General features: G+C 49.9%; 8 protein-coding genes and 1 non-coding gene across 9 annotated transcripts; 4 read left to right on the top strand and 5 right to left on the bottom strand.

The window, feature by feature from the left end:
• Positions 1 to 140: 140 nt before the first annotated feature.
• On the bottom strand, positions 141 to 847 carry FMAN_11551 (uncharacterized protein; the record flags this gene model as incomplete). Its single annotated transcript, XM_041834380.1, has 2 exons — positions 141 to 481; positions 526 to 847. The coding sequence occupies 2 exons, from the start codon at positions 845 to 847 to the stop codon at positions 141 to 143; spliced, it is 663 nt and encodes a 220-aa protein (XP_041684650.1).
• A 1,717-nt stretch (positions 848 to 2,564) lies between these two features.
• On the bottom strand, positions 2,565 to 3,089 carry FMAN_11550 (uncharacterized protein; the record flags this gene model as incomplete). The annotated part of the gene is made up of 1 exon (XM_041834379.1): positions 2,565 to 3,089. The coding sequence occupies one exon, from the start codon at positions 3,087 to 3,089 to the stop codon at positions 2,565 to 2,567; it is 525 nt and encodes a 174-aa protein (XP_041684649.1).
• Positions 3,090 to 4,762: 1,673 nt separating this feature from the next.
• FMAN_11549 (uncharacterized protein) lies at positions 4,763 to 5,254 on the top strand (the record flags this gene model as incomplete). The annotated part of the gene is made up of 1 exon (XM_041834378.1): positions 4,763 to 5,254. One exon carries the CDS (start codon positions 4,763 to 4,765, stop codon positions 5,252 to 5,254), a length of 492 nt encoding a protein of 163 aa, XP_041684648.1.
• A 1,138-nt stretch (positions 5,255 to 6,392) lies between these two features.
• Positions 6,393 to 6,482, top strand: tRNA. The gene is given in 2 exon segments: positions 6,393 to 6,429; positions 6,448 to 6,482. It is a non-coding gene; the product is annotated as a tRNA-Glu (tRNA).
• A 6,955-nt stretch (positions 6,483 to 13,437) lies between these two features.
• Positions 13,438 to 15,381, top strand: FMAN_11548 (uncharacterized protein; the record flags this gene model as incomplete). Its single annotated transcript, XM_041834377.1, has 3 exons — positions 13,438 to 13,555; positions 13,674 to 13,792; positions 13,903 to 15,381. The coding sequence occupies 3 exons, from the start codon at positions 13,438 to 13,440 to the stop codon at positions 15,379 to 15,381; spliced, it is 1,716 nt and encodes a 571-aa protein (XP_041684647.1).
• A 1,277-nt stretch (positions 15,382 to 16,658) lies between these two features.
• Positions 16,659 to 17,256, bottom strand: FMAN_11547 (putative NADH2 dehydrogenase (ubiquinone) acyl carrier chain precursor; the record flags this gene model as incomplete). Its single annotated transcript, XM_041834376.1, has 4 exons — positions 16,659 to 16,705; positions 16,762 to 16,891; positions 16,941 to 16,958; positions 17,053 to 17,256. 4 exons carry the CDS (start codon positions 17,254 to 17,256, stop codon positions 16,659 to 16,661), a joined length of 399 nt encoding a protein of 132 aa, XP_041684646.1.
• A 1,067-nt stretch (positions 17,257 to 18,323) lies between these two features.
• On the top strand, positions 18,324 to 19,661 carry FMAN_11546 (uncharacterized protein; the record flags this gene model as incomplete). The annotated part of the gene is made up of 1 exon (XM_041834375.1): positions 18,324 to 19,661. The coding sequence occupies one exon, from the start codon at positions 18,324 to 18,326 to the stop codon at positions 19,659 to 19,661; it is 1,338 nt and encodes a 445-aa protein (XP_041684645.1).
• A 381-nt stretch (positions 19,662 to 20,042) lies between these two features.
• Positions 20,043 to 20,917, bottom strand: FMAN_11545 (CI-23 NADH-ubiquinone oxidoreductase 23 kDa subunit precursor; the record flags this gene model as incomplete). The annotated part of the gene is made up of 5 exons (XM_041834373.1): positions 20,043 to 20,119; positions 20,188 to 20,386; positions 20,440 to 20,532; positions 20,582 to 20,609; positions 20,667 to 20,917. 5 exons carry the CDS (start codon positions 20,915 to 20,917, stop codon positions 20,043 to 20,045), a joined length of 648 nt encoding a protein of 215 aa, XP_041684644.1.
• Positions 20,918 to 21,407: 490 nt separating this feature from the next.
• FMAN_11544 (uncharacterized protein) lies at positions 21,408 to 23,160 on the bottom strand (the record flags this gene model as incomplete). The annotated part of the gene is made up of 2 exons (XM_041834372.1): positions 21,408 to 22,972; positions 23,034 to 23,160. 2 exons carry the CDS (start codon positions 23,158 to 23,160, stop codon positions 21,408 to 21,410), a joined length of 1,692 nt encoding a protein of 563 aa, XP_041684643.1.
• Positions 23,161 to 23,889: the final 729 nt, after the last annotated feature.

The following is a 23,889-nucleotide window of genomic DNA, read 5'->3' as shown; positions in this document are numbered from 1 at the left end:
AGACGGTGTCATATGATAAATAGCGACATATCTCATTAAGCGTATCCCTCTAAATAAGAAAAATAAGGCGTATCACAAAAAGCGACAATCCTTCATCGTTTTAGTAGGCCTCTTACAGGGTGGGTGATGTCCCATCATATCTAAGCCAGGAGCATAGCAGCGCCAACAACAGCGCCGACGACTCCATAAGGTGCCATGGCAGCAGCAGCGTTGGTCTCATCGGGGTTGGAAGCGTCGTTGGTAGCAGAAGCATCATTGTTGTCGTCGTTGCTTCCACTACCTCCATTACCACCGCTGCTACCGGTAGCAGAAGGCTCGTTAGAGTTCTGGGTTCGTGTACCGCCAACAATGGTGGTGGTCAACTGAGAAGCATCTGTAGGCCGAGTCGCATCGACTGAGACGCCAGAGACAGCAGCTGAGGCGGCGGATGCGACATAGGTGGTGGATGAGAAACCACAGGTGTACATGAGATCATCGATTTCTACATAATTAGCACAGCTCGTATAATTTATTGAGAGAACTTACCCTCGGTGTCATCACGAATATCATCATCGTCATCGTCGTCATCGCGGTTGGTTTGAGCATTCTGGTGAATGCAACCGGCGCAGAGAGCAGCGACACGGCTGACGTTGAAAGAGTCGTTGGTACAGACACACTGAGCCTCAAGACGGTCTTCTTCACGGTCACGGTCACCGCGGAGGTCAGTGTCGCAAGTCTTGGTGAGCTGAACAATGGGATCACAGATGGTGTCGCATTCTCGTGGGATGTCGTCCCGGTCGAGACTAATGTCTGCGCGGGCGAGGTAGAGAAGGGGAGCAATAGCGAGAGCGAAGGTTGAAGTGTACATTTTGAGTGTTTGTGTGAGAAGAAGCTCTGTTGTTGCTGTTGGGGCTTGAACTGTGAAGCGGTGGTTGAGGTTGTGAATGAAGTTGTTGGTGATGAGAGAACGAATTGAAGGACAGACCGGGCATTTATACATTCTCATCGGTCAACTCCAGTTTCACAATACATTCTTACTTTCTTGGCAACTCTCATAGCATGTCACTTCCCGACGATCCCCTTGCCCAGCCGAAAGCCTCACCTTAATGTCAATTGATCCTTGGCCTGCTCTCACCCAGCCACGGCAGTCGTAATGCCTGGTGATATGCCAAGAAATTAAATCTGCCCACCAATTGATCGTCTGCACGACTCAGAAGCTTGCTCGTAACTGGCTTCACGATAACTCTCGTCTCCGCTTCTACGGTCTTGGCGGAGCGTCATGGTTAAAGCGTTGGGCTGCCATTCTCCACTGCCAAATTTCTTGCTCGACTCCAAGTCTGGGGAACTTGTTGTGCCAATGCTCTCGGCGAGCTTGTATTGACCTCGTAGCAGCTTTACAGGCAAATTACAGGATGTCGTAATAATCCGTACTAGAGACATTGGCACTGAGTATGCTTATATTTCTCCGGCGTGCAAATATAAGCTTAAACCTTTGGCCCTGCGTCATAAGTGACATTCAACCAGGGTCGGCAGTTAACAAAGAAATTCGAGAAAGCCAAAGGATCAACAGACGCACGATGATCAGTGGCTGTTCCCCCCAGGCCACGCAATACCCCCTCCACTACCCCAGCTCCCGCAATTTATGCTTGATTCTATTGTCGCGTGAGGTCTTTCCTCTCTGAGAAGCACATTGATCGTTTGTGATTCGTCTACAAAGATTTACACCCGTGCATCCGCATTGGTTGAAGGTGAACTCAGCTGCCAAGACGATATCACAGCCTCGCTAGCCACGCGTTTCCATTCTATCTTTAATAGCAGAGTTTGTCTTGGCGATTGATCAGTTTGAGCCCTATCGTGTTTGAGCCTCGCTCAACGTGGTGATCTCGGGGGTTTTCGTTTGGTTATGAGAATACACTGGCTGCGTAACTTGGCAACACAGACCTCTTGGCGGCGTTTTTGGTAAGGTCGTCGTGACGTGGCTCAGTACGTTGTGAAGACGACGCAAAGATGTTTGTCACGTTAAATTTTGTATTGCCAAGACTGTTGGTTATCATGGTACATATGGTAGGTAGGCTGAGTACGCTCAGATCACTCTAAGACGTGGTGATGAGGCGCGAGAGAGACAAGGGAAATGTCGGGATGGAGGAAATCCTCGGGTCCTAGAAAATGGGTCCGGATCGGCTTCTTGTGCTACCTTGATGATTATCACCGGGCATGAATCAGAATGCTGGTCTATGTATATTCGTGGATTCACTATCGTATTGTCATCAATTCAGCAGGATGATATTTGTATGGATGGAGATATAAGAAGAATCGGGATGAAACCTTGAGATATCGCACTTCTTTCCGCCGCCTCCTCCCCTCCTCCTCCTCCTCTAAACGACTTGCACTGATGTCCTGTTTCAACGTTGACACGGGTGATCTGCACAGAAATGGATAAAAATACTAAAACATCTATATGGCGGCTCACTGTGCATCATGTTAGCTTCTTGATGCCCCAATCTCACAACAACTCACATTTGTCAATCTCTCGTCCATCAACACTCCCATCCTCCAGCGTGGTCACATAGTATGAGAGCCTCAACTCAGGCAACAGTCTTATCCAACTCGGCCAACACAATAGTCGTGTCCGATTCAAACCTCTCAAGCGGAATCGTGGTCATCTCCCCCGTCCTAACATACCCCAACTTCTCATACCACTTAATGAGGTTCTTTCTCGTATGCAGTGCATTCAACCCAATCTTGCCAACACCAAAATCCTTCGTGAGATACTCTTCTCCATATGCAACAAGCTGTCTACCCAGACCTCCCCGCTGCAGTGTCGGGTCGACAGCTAAGAGACACAAACGACCGTAATCGGGGGCCTTTCTCATAACGTTGACGCACCCGGTTATAGGGCCGTTAGTGGTGTCGCTGGCGACCAGGAATTTACTATCATCTGAAGTGATCCTGTCGATAATGACTGATATGTCGATATTGAATGTCTCGGCTAATTCGGGAGATCCGATCCAGTCGATGTGAGCGTCTGTGAAGCGAAACGCTGCTTCGATGAGCTCTTGAAGACGAGGGGCATCATCCTCAGTGGCAACGCGAAAGTGTAAGTCAGACATTGTAAGTGATGGTTTCTTGAACAGTACTGAAAGGATAGCGTCAATTTGTTGTAGTTCGTTCAATCGTATCCGTGACTCTTTAAATACCTCATGTTCATATGTGAATCACCGAGTCTGCAATCTTCAAATAGGAAGGTCGCCTAAGGGCGTCAGATTGACGCGAAGGAAGCGAAAAACATGTCATATTAAATGGTTCTCAGTGCCGTTTAAGCGGTCTGTTGTAACCTAAACTGATCATTGACGCACAGTAAGGGCGAGCCTTTTAATAGACAGCCCTACAAGTGGAGGGCGCAGGCAGTGTTGAAATTCGGAGATAGGGCAGCAGACCAATGGGAGAATTTGTATAATTGCCTCAACTGCTATCGTTGCTCCAAACGGTCTTTTGTCTTATTTCCATCTTCGTTTACTAGGTTATTGGCAAGGAATGCTGCACCAGATATCAGATGCTCTTGAACTGACCTGTGGTGAAGCTGCTTACCCGAGAGCTGTACCCTTGAGATTGGTGAAAGGCACTTACTCTGCCACAGGAGCTATTTGCTTCCTATCTATTGTGTTTTCTATGAAAAGCCACTTGCATAAGATCCCTCGTTTCACGTTACCCGAGGGTGTTGTGCATGTATTATCTTTGATCAGCAGAGCGCGGCATGGTTTCGATCTGGTTATTCAAAGATTCTAAGTCATTTTCTCCCCCGGAACAAGCTTCGTTACCATATGAAAGAACCATTGATGAAATTCACCCGATGATAAGTGAAATCGCCGTTGACTTGTTTGGAAGTATCTGCCTTCCCACTCTCTTTAGTGTGTCTTTGTGTCGGGCTTTCGGGCCCGTGGTAAATCCCGACAGCTTCACAATATGGCGAAACGCGCGCTGTAGCGAGCGTGGAAGCTCTCGCCCGTAGAATCCCACTCCAGGACTCATCAATTCTACCTAATTGAGATCAATTGGCATTTCTACTCATACAAAGTTGAACAAGTATAAGAAATCGGCTTGTCGTTGCGAATAGTTGTTCTCAATTAACAGAGAGCCCTTCTCAATTGCTTACGATTCCCAATTGGAACCTTGGTCCGCTTCAACTGGTCAATTGCAACCAACAAACAACAATGAGTCAGACCCAATTACACAGCCCAAACTTGATGCAATTGAAACTTGATATATCGCAATTGTCCTATCACTGAAGAGCAAAAACGGCGATCCCGATAACCCATCTCACACCGTTTCGGGTCCACGGGCCCATGGCCATAAGCGCCCGCTGCAAGGAATGCTTTAGCGCAAGTGCCCCCAAAACCCAAGCACACTGTACGCCCGACCTCGAGCAATATAAAACACCATCCCTCGTCCTCGCTCTACTTCTCTTTCTTCATCAACACCAACGGACTCTCCCACCGTCCGCTCTTCCTCTTTCCCCCTTTAGCCTAATCGGCCTCTCTGCACTTACAGGGGAGGCCAAGCCCCCTCTAACTTGAATCAATGGCAGTCGCAGCAGCATCAGGATCAAAGTGCGCCCGACAACTCGTCATGTCATGGTAGTCTCATCAGTGCCCCGGCGCCAGATTCTGATTTTGGTCTCTTGTGCGACGTTTCTCCTTTCTTGGATCTTCCCCTTCTCGACTTCGACTACAGCTCCCAAGGTGTCTATCAGGGAAATGATGCGTCGTGGAATTTTGGTCAGAACATGGGAGAGGGATTGTTTGATCAGATTATGATTCCTGACATGAACGCTCTGGATACGAATACTCAACTCGATGTGGGAGATGCCTTCCTCGCCCAGGAGCAGCCTCTCATCACTGTCAACTCTTCACCACTCGAGCAACCTTCAACATCAAGCACTCCCTACCCTCACACTACCACTACCACCACCAACAAATCTCCCTCTTCATCTATCCCAGGAACATCCACCTTCTCCCTCCACCCATCTCCCTCCTCTTCATCAGGCTCCTCCCGGAAGCGTAAATCGTCACCGGATGACGAAGAGTCAGCTGTCACCCTTAAACGCCAACGCAACACCCTCGCAGCTCGCAAGTACCGCCAAAAGCGACTCGATCGCATCTCGGAGCTCGAGGAGGCACTGGCTGCTATGACAAATGAGAGGGATGATATGAGACTTCAACTTGCCAGGAGAGAAGCTGAGGTGGATGCCTTGAGAGAAATGCTGGGAAAGAAGTGATGGAAACAATGTCGGACACAGAATGAGATAAGCAGGAAAGGAAACACAACACAAGAGTTCAGCATCATTGTTTGGTTTCGGGGCTTTGGAAAGACTTCTAGATATGTTACTTGTTAGCGAGGCGCATTTCGAATTATAATGTTTTTTTTGTTCAATCGTCAAATCATAGTTCCTGTGATGTGGTGCATGTCATGAGATGATAATGCTCTTTTAGCAGGTGAGATTGAGATTGTTGATGGACCTCATGGGTTCCTAACCTAGGGAACTCAGATAATCTTGTGTCAGTTTGCACTTATCTTGATCATTTTGTATCACCACTTACATCAATTGTTTTCATCATTTCAAGCCATCTCAGGCAATTTATACATGTTTATTTGACGTCGCAAACCTCCGTAGCATCCGAACAACCCTGGCGTAGGACTCAAAGTCAGTCTCTGTATATATAATTCCTATTCCATTATCTTCCTCTCCATGAAATGAGTAACTATGAATCACCGACAAGTTGACAAGTCGCGATAGAAGAACAGTGCATCATGAATACAAAAGCACTGTAAGCACCCCGGACGAACGAGCGGGAAGTGGGGCAAATGCGAGGTCCTTTGTACGATAAAGGATGAGCCAGAATGAGTCATTTCGAAGATTTCTCTTTTAGGAAAGAGAAGATTCCTGCACTGATCTGATCTGATCTGATTGGCTGGACCTTAATCCACTTCAGCAGGAAGTATTCTGATATCGAGACATGCATGCTTGGGTTCGAATCCCAAGATTTTCAATTATCTTTTGCTAACCATTTCTTCTTCTTTTTTCTTTCTTTTTTTTTTCTTTTTTTTTTTTTTTTTTAATACGTGGAGACATGCTGGGCCTCGCAGTTGGCCCAATTGCTCAGCTACTGGGTGGTTGCGTGTAAGATTGCATTCACATGTCTTGAACTACAATAGCTGGAAGTCTCAGGAATAACTTCCCTCTGTCTATAGTAGACGAGTAACAGAACACTTACTCATCACTCTAACTCTATGTTCTCTTCTTTTACCTAAGCTTTGTTTTATTTCCTGCGAACTACAATCATGCCTTGCCTCTCACTAGTATGACGCCAGCGACAGAATCATCATTCGCAATCTGAACTGCCACTATCACAAGATCCGGTATGGTGTAGTGGCTAACATTTCGCGCTCTCATAACCTGAGAGATCAGTTCCGCGGAGCCCAGGGTTCGATTCCCTGTACCGGAGAAAGGACAGTCTTTTTTTGCTGTTATCTACGATGACTCGGTCAGTGGAACATCATGCGACTGGCAGCATGGCTATGAGGAAGATAAGGTAGGCCGGCCACCCCAAGCTGGCTTGATACGCGGATAATGGGGTAGTGTAGGTTGACGATTAGGACACTGCACACACAGAGGCCGGGCGGGCCGTGTAAAACAACCCCAGAAAGCAGTTTCATGGATGATCAAGGACAAGGAAATGTTCGCCAGCTTTGCATCTTATGGATCTGCTCACTCATCTGCCTGCGCTTTGAGTGCTATGGCGAGATGTCCTTGGTAGTCTCTCTCGACATTGACAGACCAAGTTTGACAAGAGTCTGCAGTAACAGAGTTGACTCTTCTCACCCGTCTTCTCTTCCTATCCAAATCGCTGGCGGCACTCGTGGATATCCCATTGACATCCGTCTTTTCCGAGCCCAAGACTACAACGATGACATCAACCGAGATCATGTCCTCATATATCTTCCTCCTCGACACCTTCTCGTGATCAGATGTGGGTTCGACCGTATCAAAAGTCCTCTGAGTATCTTGGCACATCCTTCAATGCCTGACTCGACAAGAACATTGCCCAAAACTCACCTTTTCTAGCCGAGTGTTACTCGAGACCTTTCCGAGACCTACCTTCATCGCTTTTTTGCATCTGTTTGTCTCACATTGCTGGAGTAGACAGGTTCACGGACGTGATAGACCAAAAAAGGAGAACAGACCGCCTTCGTTTTTGAACGAATAGGCTAGAATGAAACGCCACAACCTGTCACCTTGCTCACCTCCGTGTTTTGACGGTTCGACAACATCACTGGATGGCAGGCACGCCTACCACCCCTCTCCAAACTGATCAACATCACCAGCCACAAGTTCCCTCACTGCAAGACCAGCGTTCCCCAACCTTCGCCACAACGTCTCCTCCGCAGTGGAGAGTACACGGCTCGTCACGCGTCCGGCCGGAAGGTCTTTGACCTCACCTCACCGGCCCGTCCCATTCGTCGGGGCTGATACGAGGCCGGGCTTAAGACATGCGCCAGGCAAGAAGGTCATCCGAAGAGGAGTCAGGCCTGCCATTGGGTTTTGTCATGAGAGTGTCAGCAAACGAGGCTCTGGGCGCTGTGCTAGTCATAGAGCGCATGACTGGTGCTATCGTAGACCTTGGAAGAGCCCGTCAGGCGCTCTAGAACGCCGGAGTTGATGACAGAAGAATGCTTTGCGGTGATTCCATAAGAATGGTGTCATGTCATGCTTCGAAAGTTAATATGGTGTTCACGAGCAACACCAGATGATAGGGTGAAGCACGGTTGTAGCGATCCGGTTCCTTCGGGCCCTACTGTAACCATCAACATGAACAGGAAGTTGTGTTGCAAATGATGGTTTCTTGCAGGAACTAGACGTAGTGGCCGTTGCGATCGTCCTCAGGGTCTCTGCAGCAGGGAATACAGACAGGACCCTTGACGCAGGCGGGGAAATGTCACAACGCCGGAGACTTTTGACCGGACTGTATACACCTATTGCCAAGTACAGCAGGATTCAAAACAATTCAGGCTTGGCGATACAGATGCAACGCGTCCAAGGAGGCGACAAACACCAAAGAGTCGTGATCATGGTGGGGGAGCAAGACTGATGACGCCGCCGGGATTGAGTCGGATGATGTGGGGCAGGGATCATGAGGCTTCTCAAGATGCTAGGTACTATGCTGCCCATGTCAAGGAAGAGTCGATCTCATCGAATCTGAGGGTGTGGTGACCAGGAATCTCCTGGTCAGGGTGGGAGTGGTTGAGTGATCGAGAAAGCGAGTGCACGGGGACGGGGACGGGGACGGGGGGTGTACATTGAGTGGGTGTTGTTCTGCTTAGCGCAACACTTGCCGAGCGCTTATTCCGGATCATGAATGAAAGGCTGTGAGAAGTTGACATCTCGTGGTGTTGGTGTTTGGCTGTGACTCAGGGAGAGACAAAGCCAGACAGACAAGGTGAACCCGGCTTTGCGGAGAGAGGGGCGGGAACAAGCAGCGTACATTAGAACATTCGACAGGGACGCCACTTATGCGATGTGAAAGGCTGAAGGTGCCAAATCTGGGGACGCCAGCCAAGCCACCAGACAGCCAATATTCTTTCAGATGCAACAGCCAATACATTTGTCCAAGGCTGTCGTATGATGGACTTGACTAACGACACAGAGGCTGCGAGTCTGAGGGTCAAAGAAGAGGCAAATTTCCATATCATAACCCCGGTCTAAAACGTCAGTACTTCTCGGCAGTTGATAACCACGAGAGACAGACATACGGGGTGTTTCGCAAAACCAAAAGCATCGACAGGATAAAAGATGGGTGTAGGGGAAATGTGAGAGGAACGAATCAAGAAAAGGGTTGTGATGGGGATGCGACAGGATGTAAGAAAACTTGAGACCTGGATTATAAGTGACAGAAATACTGGGACAAGTTTCGGATAATGAGGATAAATTTGGAAGACCTTGATACCAGTTATTTCAGCACCCTCATTGAAGGTCTCAAGTATTTGTCCACTCTTTGGGGAGGGTCTTGATTGTGGTGGTGGTGTTGATGATCACCCGCCTGAGACAACCAAGGCTGATCTGATGGCTTAACCAAGGACATCTCGCCCGGCCGTGGCGCAGTAGAAAGTAGTCCCAAAAGTTGGAGAAGGTTGCTCTCCTTTTCTGATCAATAATCGGGTACAGGTTCCTTGATTATAGAGGTCTAGAAACTGATCCCGAGACAGATGAAGCTCAAGCTTACTGGTTGAGATCTGCAAGGTCGAAACTCAAAGAACCCAATACAAGGCTGTTCCCATGCACAATCACCTGCGAACGCCTGCAAAACATAAACATACAGAGACGAATCGTCCAGATTCAGCACTGTACAATCAGAGCTGAAGGGGCAAGGATGTGTGACGCGATGAGGCAGTCAATTGGTCTAGGTGAATGCGGCTGCCACTGAAGGGTATGTACGTTGGGTAGAAAGAGCCAGCCATCCTGACCTGCGGAAGCTACCCGTACGATGCATCTGCAGACTAGTGAAAGATACCAAGGCCTACAGCAGGGAAGTGCCATAGTTACCGGAGAGGATGCGCGGAGACAGCGGCATCGCGGGATATTTGAACATAGTGGAGATGGACAAGGCTCGGGATGGAACGAAACGAGCCGGAGAATGAGAAGACAGAAAGAAAAAAGGTGCGGCTGTATCAGGGAGGTGTGGATAGACCGGAGATAGCACACGCGGTGAGTCGGTAATGAGAGGTCATGTGGGAAAAGTGGTGATGATAAAACAATGACACTCCAAGCTTCGCTAGATCCGGCTTTGCCCGGGCGATGACGATAAGCGTATCATTCTTTCAAAATAGCCTGAATGGCACTGAGACAAGCATAGAGCAGAGCATCTCGGTTATGCGCGTTGTATCGTAAATAACGTCAGGCCTCATCGTGAATGTCTGATAATTGATATAAATGGAGTCTTGAAGTTGAGGTGCCAACAAGCCAAACTGCACGGCTATTTCTGGATCAGAGACCCACAGACTCGACGCTCGGACCGTCATCTACCCCTCCTTACAAGCCATTCGCTCTAAGTGCACTGACCTGGGCGTTTGTCAGGGGGTCAAAGCCGCTGGAAACAGTTGATTGAGTTCCACTAGAACGGCGCCCCCAAGATCACGTCTTCCCGATATGTCGTGGGCTGGGCTGGGCTGGACACTGCAGGAAATACATACATGCAGATGTGATTGTGTAACTCAATAATATCCAACTTGACATCTTGTTGCATTTTGTCCTACCCCAGGGATGAAGTTATCACATCCCACGCAACAGGGGTTGTGCATGGAGAATGTCGTCAATGACTTACAAACAATGCATTGGGGTAACACCGATAGCCCAGAGGAGAAGGACATGAATGCAATGATTCCACAAATCGAAGGTAGGCGTCTTAACACGGAGATATATAACATGTTCCTGTGATACGCATCTACTGCTGTGCGAGGTTGATGTCACACAACAAGTCATTTCTCCAAATGCGTCGTCCAAGATGGGATTCAAGTGCAGGGACAACACAGCAGAGTCGGTACAGTAATATTGTCTCGTAGACGGTAAGCTGCGCAAGCGCAAACGCGTTACATACAATCCTAATCGAGACCGCCTCGACTTGTTCTGGGCTGAGGCACTGACGCCAAGGGATTGTCGATGGGTAGAGACCCTGGTACGACTCTCTGTGGGTGCATCCTGGCGCACATGGACACGAGGGTCGAGGGTCTGGTCGGCCGAGTTGGGAATAGTCTTTGATTGCCTTGATTGTAAAGATGACTATGAACGGTTGGTGGCTTGGGGAAATTGTATGTACTATGTATGTATGTCAGACAGACAGACAGGGATATCCATTTCTGTATGTACAATCCAGCCAACATCTGTACTGTATGGGCAGACACCACGGTACTCTAAGTCAACTACATGATGTGAAGACATCCAGCGGACCACGCACAGCATTACGAATCAGTTTACAGGGATCTTGTATCGTCATTATCGCGAAATGCTTACCCCCTTCTATTCAAAAAGAGGCAATGCAAGATCGTCAGGTGCGGAACCCTGGATATCCGGCTCTTGGAAGTTGTAAGGGTCCTGTCATGGTGGGCAATAAATCGGCGGGTGGCGACCTGTAAATCTTGGGGGACCCTTGACGAGCAAAGAGATACGAGGACTTCAGCTCTGTCGATATCCCCTAAAATGGATGGCTTTTTTCTGTCATGGATGTTTATTTGACATGGGGAATCGGCATGTGTTGGAGAGGGTGGTGTTGATTCACACCTGCCGGTGGCGATGGCACTGGCACAGGAATCTAGACATGAAGCTTCAACGTCGACGGACTCGGGCTATGATATCGTGGCTAACATTCCAGGTTCACTCGCGGGCTCTCCGTTGTATTCTATTGGAAGCATGTTTCACTTCATATTCTTCTGCTGGATATGACTGGATGAGAAGGCTGGGATGTTTCGATAGCTCCAAGAACGGCAAGATCCAGACCGGTGAGATGAGATCTATGATACTAGCATGGTGTCTCCTCCGGTCTCAAGTGCAACCCTAAGAGATGTACATATGCATCAGAACAAGTTATTCAGCACATCCATCTGCGTGTGTGACCTTTTGATGGCCTGATTCCTCCCTTCGCTTGTCGTCCAGATGGCCCTTTTGGGAGGGACATGTAGCAAATGAGAGGCCAAGCCATCAAGGGGGACGTCAAATAACCTAAAAGTCTATTCTTCTAGCTTCAAGCATACGCAGCTCATAGAGATACTTTTCCCAGATTCATGGGTTGAGGCTTGAAGAACTGCGCATCGAGGCTAGGCTGACTCCCGGTTCGCAACGTTCCGCGCCATTCCAGTTTACCGGTGAGGATGCAGTAAACTTGTGAAGTGGATGCTGTGATGGGATGTTTCAGATTGTAGAGAGTTGAAGAATTCCACAACCCATTGTTATCCCACCCTCAGCCGTGTCTGCACCCAGAGTAGAGAGGTGTCTAGGCGGGCGGGTGGGCCAACAGACACACACGATGAGGTTTGTTTCGGGTCCGATAGTCAGTCACGTTGGCGGTTTTCAGGTTGAATCTTCTGCCTAAGTCTAGGACCTCAAAGTGTAGGTCTGTAGGATATGGATGGCTGTCTGGTGGTGTAGGCTATGTAAGCAGAGGAGGCTGGTATATTAAGAGGCAGCCCTTTCCCACCTGAGACGCGTTGTCTGCTGTATTGTATGATGGCTCTTCCATTTACTTCTCTCCGACTTTTTACATTCTTTGATCCTTCTACGTGAGCGGTCACCTGAGATATCACGACCTCACACGGCTCTAGCGACATAGCATACCTAGCAGAGTTATAGGTCTTACTCGTCTTACACCAAAACAAGTATCCCGGGACATCCGCAGTTGGATTACTATCTTCTCATCTAAGCCATCTGGAACATTTCCGGATATAGAACTGCAGAGTGGGAGGTATTTCCTTGGCTGACCCAATAAACAAAAGTGGCCTCATACAAGCGGATCGCTATTCGATGCGAACATCTGCACTGCATTGCCTGCCGAGTACAGTACTCGACAACTCGAGTGAGTGGTACTACAGAATAGGAAGTACGGGGTAGCATTTCTGGTTTACAGGGCATAACGCATCTAAACCAGGATCAGATCCTCGTTTGTCAGGTGCCTCTCTTTCGCCGCCATTTATTTCTCCTCAGCTCAGAAAGAAAACCTGAACTTGCTCAATTCGTTATCTCAACTCTTTTGTATCATCTTGCGCCACTCTAATTACGACTTACTCGCAATTATCTTACCGGTAGTGGAAACATATCCGCCGTCGCTGCCGGTTGCACCATCAGAGTCCGGGCACGGCGACATACCCCGTCCGTGAGGTACAAGCTTAAGCATATCATCACTGCGGGATATCAAAGTCACTTTTGTCTGTTCACCCCTCCATATCCGTCGCTCGTTGCTCGCAAAGAACAGCCCAGGCCAGGCCACAGACAAAACAGAAGAGACAGGGCAGGACAGGAGCATCATAACGCCCCCACCATTTCCCCATTACTCGCATTGCATCAATCGCGTCAGGTCTTCCAGGTTCTCTTACCCACGAAGTCTTGCTACGCCTAACTTTACACTGCGACGCCTAAAGTAACGCCCACTTCGGCCACTCTCGCCCACTTTCACCCACTACGGGCCATCGTTTGCCGCCCGCTCCGCCGCTGGGCTTCACTCAACTCGCTACCATTATAGCACTCTCCTCTTTGACTTCCCGGTGTCCAACTCGGATTCTTCTAAACTCCCTCCACTTTCTTTTTGCCCTTCCTCCACCTTCCCTTCTTTCGAACCTTGGACTTCGGCCCGCCCCCCGATTTCGCCCTCCATCGCGAATTGCTTCAACCCATCATCAGCCCTCCAACACGAGAGTATCATGCCTGAATACCGCCACGCCAGAAGCGGTAGCCTCAGCGTTGCCAACGGCGGTTCACACTCTCAGGCGAGCGCTATGGCGAATACTCCCCGCTTCGATGGACCCCGAAGTCCCCCGAGTACGTTATGTCCACCCATTGTTGCTTTGCTTTGCTGCGTGGTTGTTGCATGTTGCACACGACCCCCGCCAAACCTTGAATACCAAATGTCGTCCCTACTGACACGACTGGATCATAGATACGTCCCACGTTCCTTGCAAGTTCTTTCGCCAAGGTGCTTGTCAGGCTGGTAATGCCTGTCCTTTCAGTCACGATCTGAGCAACGCTGCTGAGAACGTCTGCAAATACTTTGCAAAGGTGAGTGCGCCATATCATGATCCATCGCCCGCTGCCAGCCGCATCCACCCCTCACCACGTCGCAACGCCTCCAATCCACAGCAGCACTGACGATCGTCTTTCAATTACAGGGAAACTGCAAATTTGGTCCGAAATGCGCAAATATCCATATCCTCCCTGACGGTCGACGCATCAACTACGGAAAGAATGGCGTCACGATAGGCAATACTTCCGCCCTCGCGGGTCGATCCAACCCCACCTCCGCAAGCAACAATCAATCCTCCACCAGCGCCCTTACCACCTCCCTCTACCGCGCTGACGTTCCAGCATACACTCCGGCATATCCCTACGATGAACAAGATCAACATACTCTCGGTCGACAGCCTAGCCTTGAGAATGGTCTCCCAACCATCGATATGTCCTATACTGGATCCAACTACGGTTCTCCCCGAGACGAAGAGTCCTTGCGCTTTGGCATGGGACTTTCTCCTATCAACAACAAGGGTCTCTCTGTCCTAGACGCTCCTCTCCCCGCATCTTTCGATTCCAATGGCATCTCCAACGCTGCTCGCTTCCCCGCTGGTCCGTGGCCATCGTCCGTTCCCAACCAATTTGGCATCGAATCGCCAACTCCTTCGCTCAGCAATGCTAAGGACTCGCGTACGTCGGAGACTCTCAAGCTTTTACACACTTCAGCATTTGGTTCGTCGGAACACCTCTTGGCCCCTCTGGATAGAAGCCCTCCTAACTCTCATCAAGCCAACGGGGAGGAGTATTTTGGCAGGCGAGCTATGCACTCGTCCCGCTTTACCAAGCCCCGGATGCTCAGTTCCAGCATGCCTAAGACGTCTGTTGACCGAGACTGGGAGCCTGGTTTTGCCTTTGGCGACGATGACGACAATCTCCCCGAGAACTATGTACCCGAAAACCTCCAAGACCTCTTGACTCCAGTCGAAAAGGCTCGCCGTGGCTCTATGCGAGCTGACAGCGATGTCGAGGGCCTCAGCAAATACGGCAGTCCCATCGGAACCAGCCCTAGCCGATGGGGTCCTATGTTCCAGCGACAGAAGGAAGAGGAGGAAACCTCCCGATCTCTCCGAGGTGCTTCTGCTTTTGGTCACGTAGGAAGCCCACTCCGGAACTCTGTTCTTTCTCAAGAGATGGGAGGCACAAATGGATTTGTCCGTCCATCTTCTTTGCGATCTGGCAGTGACGGCATGTCCATGCTTTCTCAGCAACTTCAGCGAAGCCGTCTTGATGACACTGCAGGCAATTCTAGCCCTCTTCTCCACCCCGCGGCCGCTCGAGCTGGTGCTACCGCTAGTGCCATTAGCCCCATCAGTCCTATTGGCAAAGAGCGTGGTGGCATGGAACGTCATGTGTCAAGCGGTAGCATCAGCTCATCTATGAATGGCCGATTCACTACCCCAATCAACGAAGACGACGAAATGTTCCACATGGAGGGCATGGAGGAAGACGGTGAGCCTTCTATCAAGTCACCCAAGAGGACCTCAGCTGGCTTGGCCAATGTCTGGAGCAGCTATGCTGGTGCTGTCGCCGGCAAGCCTTCCACCAATGGAACAAAGGGAGTTCCTGTCAGCGGCCGATAAACAACCAGGCCGAAGGCGGAGGATAGCGTCTTTGAACAACTGGTTTCAGTTTTATCAGCCAAGCGTCGGAGTTGGTAGCTTAGACAAAAAAAGGAGGTGACGAGTTGATGAGCCATGATCTTGAGCGGACAATACCACAGTCGCTACGACATACTGCATTTCGCCAGCAAGCTTTACGCTTGAGTGGAACGGACGAAAGAAAAATATGAGGATGCATGGCAATTTAGTATGGCCAAGATCAAAAAGGATATAGGATACACGGCCAGGAGTTTTGACATTTTCTGTTTTCATATATTGCTTGATAATCGCTATCATATCATGAGCTGCTTTGGAAGGCGGATGGAATCTGATTTCTGCCCACTCAGTTTTTAGGCTTGATGAGGGTAACAAGCAAGGCTGATTTGCATGCTCGATGCATAATTGGGTCTCTCTGCTTGGTAACGTCGTCATCTTGGGCATGGTGTTTTGGGGAGGTTCGGATCTACAAAAACAATCGCAAATGGGGGTCAAGACCTCGCTAGATAAATCGAGGCAAATCATGTATGAAAATAGCTGCATGTATGGGAGGATGCATAATGAACATTACGTGTTCACCGGGCCTGTTGGCACTGGATTTACTTCGTACCTAGCCATTTGCGGTGATGTAATGTTGATTCGCGGCAGATCTTTGGGTCTTTACGTGATAATGAGGCCTGCGTACTAGTCATACTACCTGGTGGGGATGTGATATCGGGGATAGCGGCTATGTGAGCTCTACAAGGAGCAGTCACAGAACGTAGGTAGAGAGATTGGGTGTTTCTATACACTATACAAAGCCACAGAGTAGAGATTCCACCTTCTACCCTTCACCAACTCAGCGAACTCAATGTATCCCATTCGCCGTATTCACTGCTTTACAGTATGAAAACCAGGGAATAGCCAATCGTGGCATTCCTTCGAGCAGTGAAGGAGGACGTCAAGCATACACTTCAAGCCGAACACTCGTCGCCAATTCTTTCATTCAAACATCTCTTCAGCTCTCCTCCTGTGGCTCCCTCCTCCACGACCGTCTGGAAAACAATGAACCGTCTCATGGTGCGCCGAGATTAAAAAAGAACTTGATGCGTTATATTGCGCTGTTATATCTTTCCTTCCACCACCACCCCCTTCAATATCCCCCGCTGGCTTTTTTTATCGGCGTCTTTTAAATCCTTGCCGAGGAAGGATTTCGGTGGTCATGAGAGTGGTAATTGTACAATGAGGAGGAAAAGAGGGGTGGCGGTTTGGGAGATATACGTTTAGTTGGCGTCGGGCTGGTTCAGGATGTACTCAACAGCCTGTTGGACTGGGGGTTTGTTAGTATGCTGTTCTGGAGCTAAAGGGGGGAAAGGCTAGATATACCGGAGTGGATGGAGTCGGCATCCTTGTCGGGGATCTCAATGCTGAATTCCTCCTCAATGGCCATGACGACCTCGACGGTGTCAAGAGAGTCGAGACCGAGGTCGTTGGCGAAGTGAGCGCTGGTACCGATCTGCGAATGGTTAGGTAAGTATTCGAATATGTTGATTATCGAGACGTACGTTGGAGACATCGTTGACCTAAGACTATCGTTAGCTACTGGTTTATCAGATCGGCAATTTGGAGGGGGATTCCCTCGGTGAATCCATTGCCATCTCGGAGATGATTTCTCACCTTGTCGAAGCCCTTCAACAAGCTCATAATTCGGCCCTCGACCTCCTCCTTGTTAAGCGCACCGCCAGCGCTGTAGAACCGCACGGCCTGGAAGCTCTGGATCTTGGGAACGGCAGCGGTAGCGACGCGGGGCGCCACGGCGAATGAGCGCATGGCGGGACGGGCGGCGACGCGGACGGATCGGAGGACTGCTGATCGGAACATTTTGGCTGTATTTTCTCTTTTCCCAGGTGTCGAGGAGGAAAGGGTCAATTGACGTCGGTGGGCGGTGGTGGAGTTTGGATGATGAGGTTGAAGGTGATGATAAATTTCTCGTTGCTACCCGGGTTGACTGGTCTGTTCCGATGGAGAAAGCTAAGCTAAGCTCGGTTTGGGCGTAGTCACGTGATCAAATCGGGGGAACGCTCCGGTATACGTCAGCGAGGGCGGAGGTGTGATTGGGTGACGAGGCCGAGGGAGAGGAAAGGCATTGAGAACTTGGTTGTAATGAGAACTTATGAGGAAGTGGAATCGAGGTGAAAGTCAATTCGTGAGACGTACTCTGTAAGACTTATGGTGTTTATTGATTGAAACGCTGGTTGTAGTCTAGTCAGCATAATCGAACTTGTCCCCATTGGTCTCTTTCAATCTGGGGAAGCAACTGACACGAACACTACCAAATGTTAGACAAAAGTACTCACGAGTTTGCCCATTCTCATCTGTCAATTGACAGATTTAAATGTTAATTCAATGCTTGGTAGACCAAAAGATAACTTTCAGTTTTTGGTAACTTCCCCATGTCCTACAGATAAGCCCATACCGCCAGACCAGCCATCCTACATCTCCTACCCTGAACCTCCATCTCTCCATTCCAGGGCCAAGCTTCCAATTCCCCCAATAAGCACCAACTACCGACTCAGCATGAATGTCCCTTGTCTATGTTCCCCAGGTCAGATTGTAATCACCAAAAGATCGTCTACAAACGTTCCTTGTACTCAACCAATCATGGCCCCTTGCTGCATGTTATCTATCGCTTCACCTACCACAAACAGTCTGCCCGTGCCCCCAGGGGGACTTTGTTTACGGGAAGCTGGCTGAGATAGGAAGGAGAGCCACTGGAATCCAGTTGATTCACAGGGCCAAGAATTCCAACGTCGTACGGGAGATTCAATGTCTCGTTGATCAATTGTCTTAAGCTTAAGCTTAAATATAACCCTCTTCTCTCCCATCATTGGGACTTCATTCACTCCTCATCCCTCACTGGTAGTCATTTCTTACAACGGGTTCCAATCATGAAGCTTCAACTTTTAGCCTACGCTCTTTCGGCTTCTGCCTGTCTTATCCCCTCCGACTCAGTCCCCCATTCGGAGCGCGCTGCAGTCCTCGCCGCTAGACAGGCTACCCGCCCGGAACCCGATTTCCCCATCGGAACGGGCGATCGCTTCAAGAAAGGCACTATCGTCCCCAAGGGCCTTTCTACTTCAGACCGCAACCTCAAGTCCATTCTCACTCCCGCTGAGGTCTCTTCTGCTCTTGAGGGTCTTGCTAAGAACTTCAAGGAGGTTGAGCTCATTCGTCCCCCCTACAAGACCTACGAGGGCGTAAAGACCCTTGGTGCAAAGATTGGAAAGAACCCCAAGTTCTTCATCATTAGCGGTGCCCATGCGCGTGAGCGTGGTGGCCCCGATCATGTAGTCTACTGGCTGTCTGACCTTCTTCACGCTCGCAAGGCGGGTAAGGGTCTTAAGTATGGCAAGACTACTTTCACTGCTGCCCAAGTCCGCAAGGCTGTTGATGGCGGTATCGTCGTCCTTCCCATCATCAACCCCGATGGTGTCAAATACGATCAATCCACCAACTCATGCTGGCGCAAGAACCGCAACCCCAAGAGCTCAAAGGGCAACCCCGATGCCATTGGTATCGACATCAACCGCAACTACGACTTCTTGTTCAACTACAAGAAGGCGTTCAACTCAGGCATTGATCTGAGCTCCGTTGCCTCTGAGGATCCCACCAGTGAGGTCTTCCACGGTACTGGCCCCGAGTCAGAGCCCGAGACCAAGAACGTTGTCTGGGTCATGGACAAGTACAAGAGCCTAAGCTGGTTCGTCGACCTGCACTCTTTCGGCGGCGATATTCTCTACGCATGGGGTGATGATGATGCGCAGACCAAAGACCCCAAGGAGAGTTTCGCGAACAAGAAGTTTGACGGACGTCGTGGTGTTCTCGGCGACGCTGAGACCGCCAAGACTAAGTACAAGGAGTACATTACCTCCAAGGACATCAACGTCCAGAAGAAGGTCGGCAACAGCATGAAGAAGTCCATGGAGAGCGCTGGTACCACCAAGTACGTCGTGCAAGAGGCTGTTGGTCTGTATCCCACTTCCGGAGCCAGCACTGACTACGCCCTTGGCCGATTCTACGGCAAGGCTTGCGGTAAGAGCAAGCTGCAGAGCTACACTATTGAGTTTGGCGAGGAGAGTGGCTCGGCAGCTTGTCCTTTCTATCCCAGTGAGAAGCAGTACCACATGTGGATGAAGCAGGTTGCTTCTGGTTTGACTGAGGTTGCTCTCGCGGCTGCTGAAACCAAGCCTGAGGTTAAGAAGTGCGCATACCCAGCTCCCAAATAAGCCTAGCCTGAGCCTTTCGTTGTATATAATTAGTTGAATGAATCATGATTATGATGTTGACGTGCTGAAACTCCCGTTAGTGACCACAACACCAAAGAACCGACCTCACCACTATGCTGTACACTGCTCCTCTTGATCATGACTTCTCCTACCTTCAGCTTCACAAACACCAGCCAATTGAGTGACAAAGAGGCATTTTGGACATCTAGATTATGTACACCCACCCATCCCTTCCGTCTGAAGCCTCATCGTATCCCATGCCGCCTTTCCACCAAAAAATGATCCTGTTCCTACAATAGCGACGTTTCAAACGACCCGAGGCAACAAACAAAACAACATAAAAACCATGCTTTCCTCTTCTCCCTTTCCTTTTCTTATCGTTTATCGGTATGGTGAGTCGGCGCGGATAGCAGCTGCAAGCTCAGGCTCCCACTTGTCTCCGTTGGAGAGAAGCTTCTCTGTTGAACTGTTAGTAATGATCTCGGAGGACGACCTTGGTAGATTGTGGAGGTGGTAGGATACGCACCCTTGTTGTAAAGAAGCTCTTCTCGGGTCTCGGTGGCGTACTCGGCGTTGGGCGACTCAACGATAGCGTCGACGGGGCAGGACTCCTGGCAGAAACCGCAGTAAATGCACTTGGTCATGTCAATATCGTACTTGGTTGTTCGGCGGGATCCGTCAGCTCGCTCCTCAGCCTCGATGGTAATGGCCTGGGCGGGGCAAATCTGTTATTTCATGTCAGCAACTTAGATGCCACTTGAAATATGTGGTGTCGTACAGCCTCGCAAAGCTTGCAGGCAATGCATCGCTCTTCACCGGAGGGGTATCGTCGAAGGGCATGCTCGCCACGGAATCGAGGAGAAATAGGGCCCTGACTGGGTCAGTTATTTGCGTATGTAGCTTCGTTTGACGTCATATACCTTCTCGAAAGGGTAGTAAATTGTATAACTAATCCCTCGTCAGTCCAATTCCCCTCCCTCAATGTCCAGGTTCTTTATAACATACGGTGGCCGGAAGAACTGCTCAAGCAGAACATACATTCCCCTCGCCATCTCCGTCATGAGGAAAAACTTTCCCATGCGATCGAGGGTGCTGTCCCTGTCCCAAGTCCACTGCACGGGCTTGCTCGTTCGGAAGTTGGCGGGAGGAGGTCCATGAGGTGTCGCGTAGCTTCGCTGTTGAACCAGGCCGAGGATGCTAGCTCTGCTGGTGGCAGCGGAGGCGAGCTGGCGTCGCGCGATGAGTGCGTGAGCCATTGTGTCGAGAAGGATAATCGAGGAGGAGGGGAGATTCGAAGGAGTGTCAATTGACTTGACGTCCCGGGGTCAATTGAGGCGGACGGGCTGGGCGGGAGGCGACGATTTGACGTGATGGATGTGTTCGGCTACGAAAGTTGCTCAGCGGGATTACAACTCTAGGCTGTTGATTGGCTGGAATGCCACTCGTGACTTTGCACGTGATCGACCTCAGCTGAACTTCATCGTCACAAAACATCATGAACCAATGATGATCTCATATTAATAAGGAAAATTGATGTAATTAAATCATTTCATCTATAAATCATCCAATTGCTATGTTTTGGTATTTCAGCCGTTTCCACATGATCGTTATGTCGTCTCAATCCTCGCGGCAACTCCCTCTACGTAAATAGCCAACATGCAAACCACCACCTTTACAATAGCGAAAACAAAAACCCCAGAAATTAAGTAGGTATCTCAAAAATTGGTTTAGATGGTCACGAGTTCCCTAAAAACTCTTCTCCCAAGCTTGCCACCAAAGGCCCATGTTTGCAGATACCAGTAGATCGAGCATCTTGAGTCCATCAGGATAGATGATGAGTTTGCCCAGCTTGGCTCTCTTTCCTCGGTTGCCACCGCCGGCTTTCTCCTTTCCAAGATTTATGTCGAATGGCGAAACCATGCCGTCGTTGTCGTAACCATCACCTCGTTCATCGCGGCGGAGTAACTTGTTGAAATGCCCTTGGAGCTGGGTCTTGACTTCCTCACGACCTTCAGCAGACTTGAAGAGTTCTGCTGTAGGAAGATTGAATCGAAGTTCACTCATCGGCATGCCGCTACCGCCACCTTGGATTTGCCCCTGACTGAACTCAGCCAGAGGATTGCTTGGTCTATCATCATGCAGAATGTGATAGCAGCGCAAGCTTCGACCAGCAGCTCCTGTGCGGAATTCACACCTTCCGTTCCAGGGACTGGTAAAGATGTATCCCCGAGGCCTCAGTCCTGGACCAGGATGCATTGAAATCGCAGGTTCAACAGGCGAAGAGGCCTCGGTTGATTCGATCGATCCGACACTACCCTGTCGCCCATGCCCCTTTCCAGCGCCGTCTTGCAGTTTCTCTCGCCAATTCGATGCCCAGCTTTTCCCGTAAGCCATTGCAATTTGTCTCTGTAGCACAATACCACCGTCCCGTGGCTGAGTCATATCTGAGCCTGGGCCCGCGTCGAAGCTCCGTCGCGCAGGCATACCGCGGAACTTTCCATAGCCAAGAGTCTCGATCTGAACGTTTATGGGTGGGTTCCCGGAAGTTGGCGGTTGCGCAACGGGCGGTACAGAGGCGAACAACGGGTTCGCGTCGTCCTGATCAGGTGGTGGTGCTTCAGACTGGAAAGACGAAATATGTCCAACGTTCCACTGATTTCCTGTGCTGGGATCACGGCGGATTAGAGCTAATGTAAAAGGCTGCTTTCCTTCATAGCTTTTTCGAGGCGAGGGAGAGCGGTTTTCGGTGTTTCGATTCGGTCGGGGAGGGCGACTCGTCGCACGCATTCGATCGAAATCGGGACCTCCCTGGTTGGGAGGTGGAAGGGGCGGGAGAGGATGGTCGCCGAGTGCGGAGGCATTGTTCGATGTCATCCGAGGCCCAAGTGGTTTCCGGGCTACAGCAGGTTCCGGAGTCTGGATTCTGGGGACATTGTTTGGTCGAGGTGGTAGAACTGGGCTTTCTTCCTCTTGTTCATAACCATGTCGTGCTGACGTTTGTCGAGGATCAAAGGTCGAATTGACCGAAAGGCCCCGTCTTCTCGTAGGGTCCTGGTTCTCGTTTACGTAGCCAGGTACAGGAAGATGATCGGTCGGAGGGGGCGTCAATGGTCTTGCGCCACCAGGCAAAGGCTTCCTCTTAATATTCCGTATTGACGAGCTCTCATCACTCGAAGACCGGTGCTCGTCATCTCGTAGTGGACCGGCAGGTTCTAGCGACGGTGCTTCAAAGTGGACGTAGTAAAGACAGCTGGCGACATCCTCGGCGGTAACGTTTTTGAGTTGTGGTTTGAAAGGTGATAGAATGACATCTGGGTTCAGAGGCGGTGTTAGTGTCAGACCCGGTGGGGGTTGAGAGGGGTGTTGTCTTACCTCGAGTACCCGGTACTCTGGAGATATAGAGCGTCAGAGGATCTTGTTTCTCCTGCGCTGGGTTGATAGGGTATTGAGGCGGATTGCCCGCGAGGTTATTTAGTGCTGTTAGAGAGCGAGCTTCCATTCTTGGATGTTGTATGTTGAAAAAGGTATGATGGACGTGGGGGCGAGAAAGTGAGAAGAACCCCGAGAGCGGGAGGTTGGCGAAGCAAGTAAATAATCCACCTCCAACCTCGTTTATTCCGTGGCAGAGAAAGTGCCGGCAGAATATTCGCAAAATAGAAAAGAAGAGAATATGAAAGCTGGGGTATCAAGTAGGTTCGAGTAAAGTAGAGTTAAGGTATTAAGCGTTACGTTGGGCCGAAGGGGAAGACGGGAGTCTAAGGTAATAAGTAAAACGGGCAATGTATAGCAACAGTAACAGTGAGTGATGCGACGTGGCAGAAGAGCGAGTGAAGAGAAGAAACAAGACGCAGACAATCCTTCCGTACTTGGGTTAAAAGGATCAGCCTTGCATTTTTACTCCCCTACCCATTTATTAACTGCCTACGATTCATTAACGGGAACCTAAGCTGAGGGTGAAAACCCAACGTCAGCTCAGCATCGGGGGCTGTGCTGCGCCGTGCCGTGCCTGACAAGTAAATATTAAAAACGGCCGCCTATTTATTGAGCTGTTGAATTCTTGGCAGGGTCCATATTTGATGTTCTAGATGCTTCATGCGCCGAGACGTTAGTGTGTTTGCCTGCTGTTGTCCTTTTTTGTTGCTATTTTTCCTTTTGGAAGCCTTTGCTTGGTTTGTGATACTGGCACCTTCATGGCGATGGGCGTATTCAATGAATTGGAGTCAGAAAG

Source organism: Fusarium mangiferae (assembly GCF_900044065.1).
Source record: "Fusarium mangiferae strain MRC7560 genome assembly, contig: FMAN_scaffold008, whole genome shotgun sequence".
NCBI classification, from domain to species: Eukaryota; Fungi; Ascomycota; class Sordariomycetes; order Hypocreales; family Nectriaceae; genus Fusarium; species Fusarium mangiferae.
Note: the sequence above shows the minus strand (reverse complement) of the source record. Positions and strands in the feature narration are given on the sequence as shown.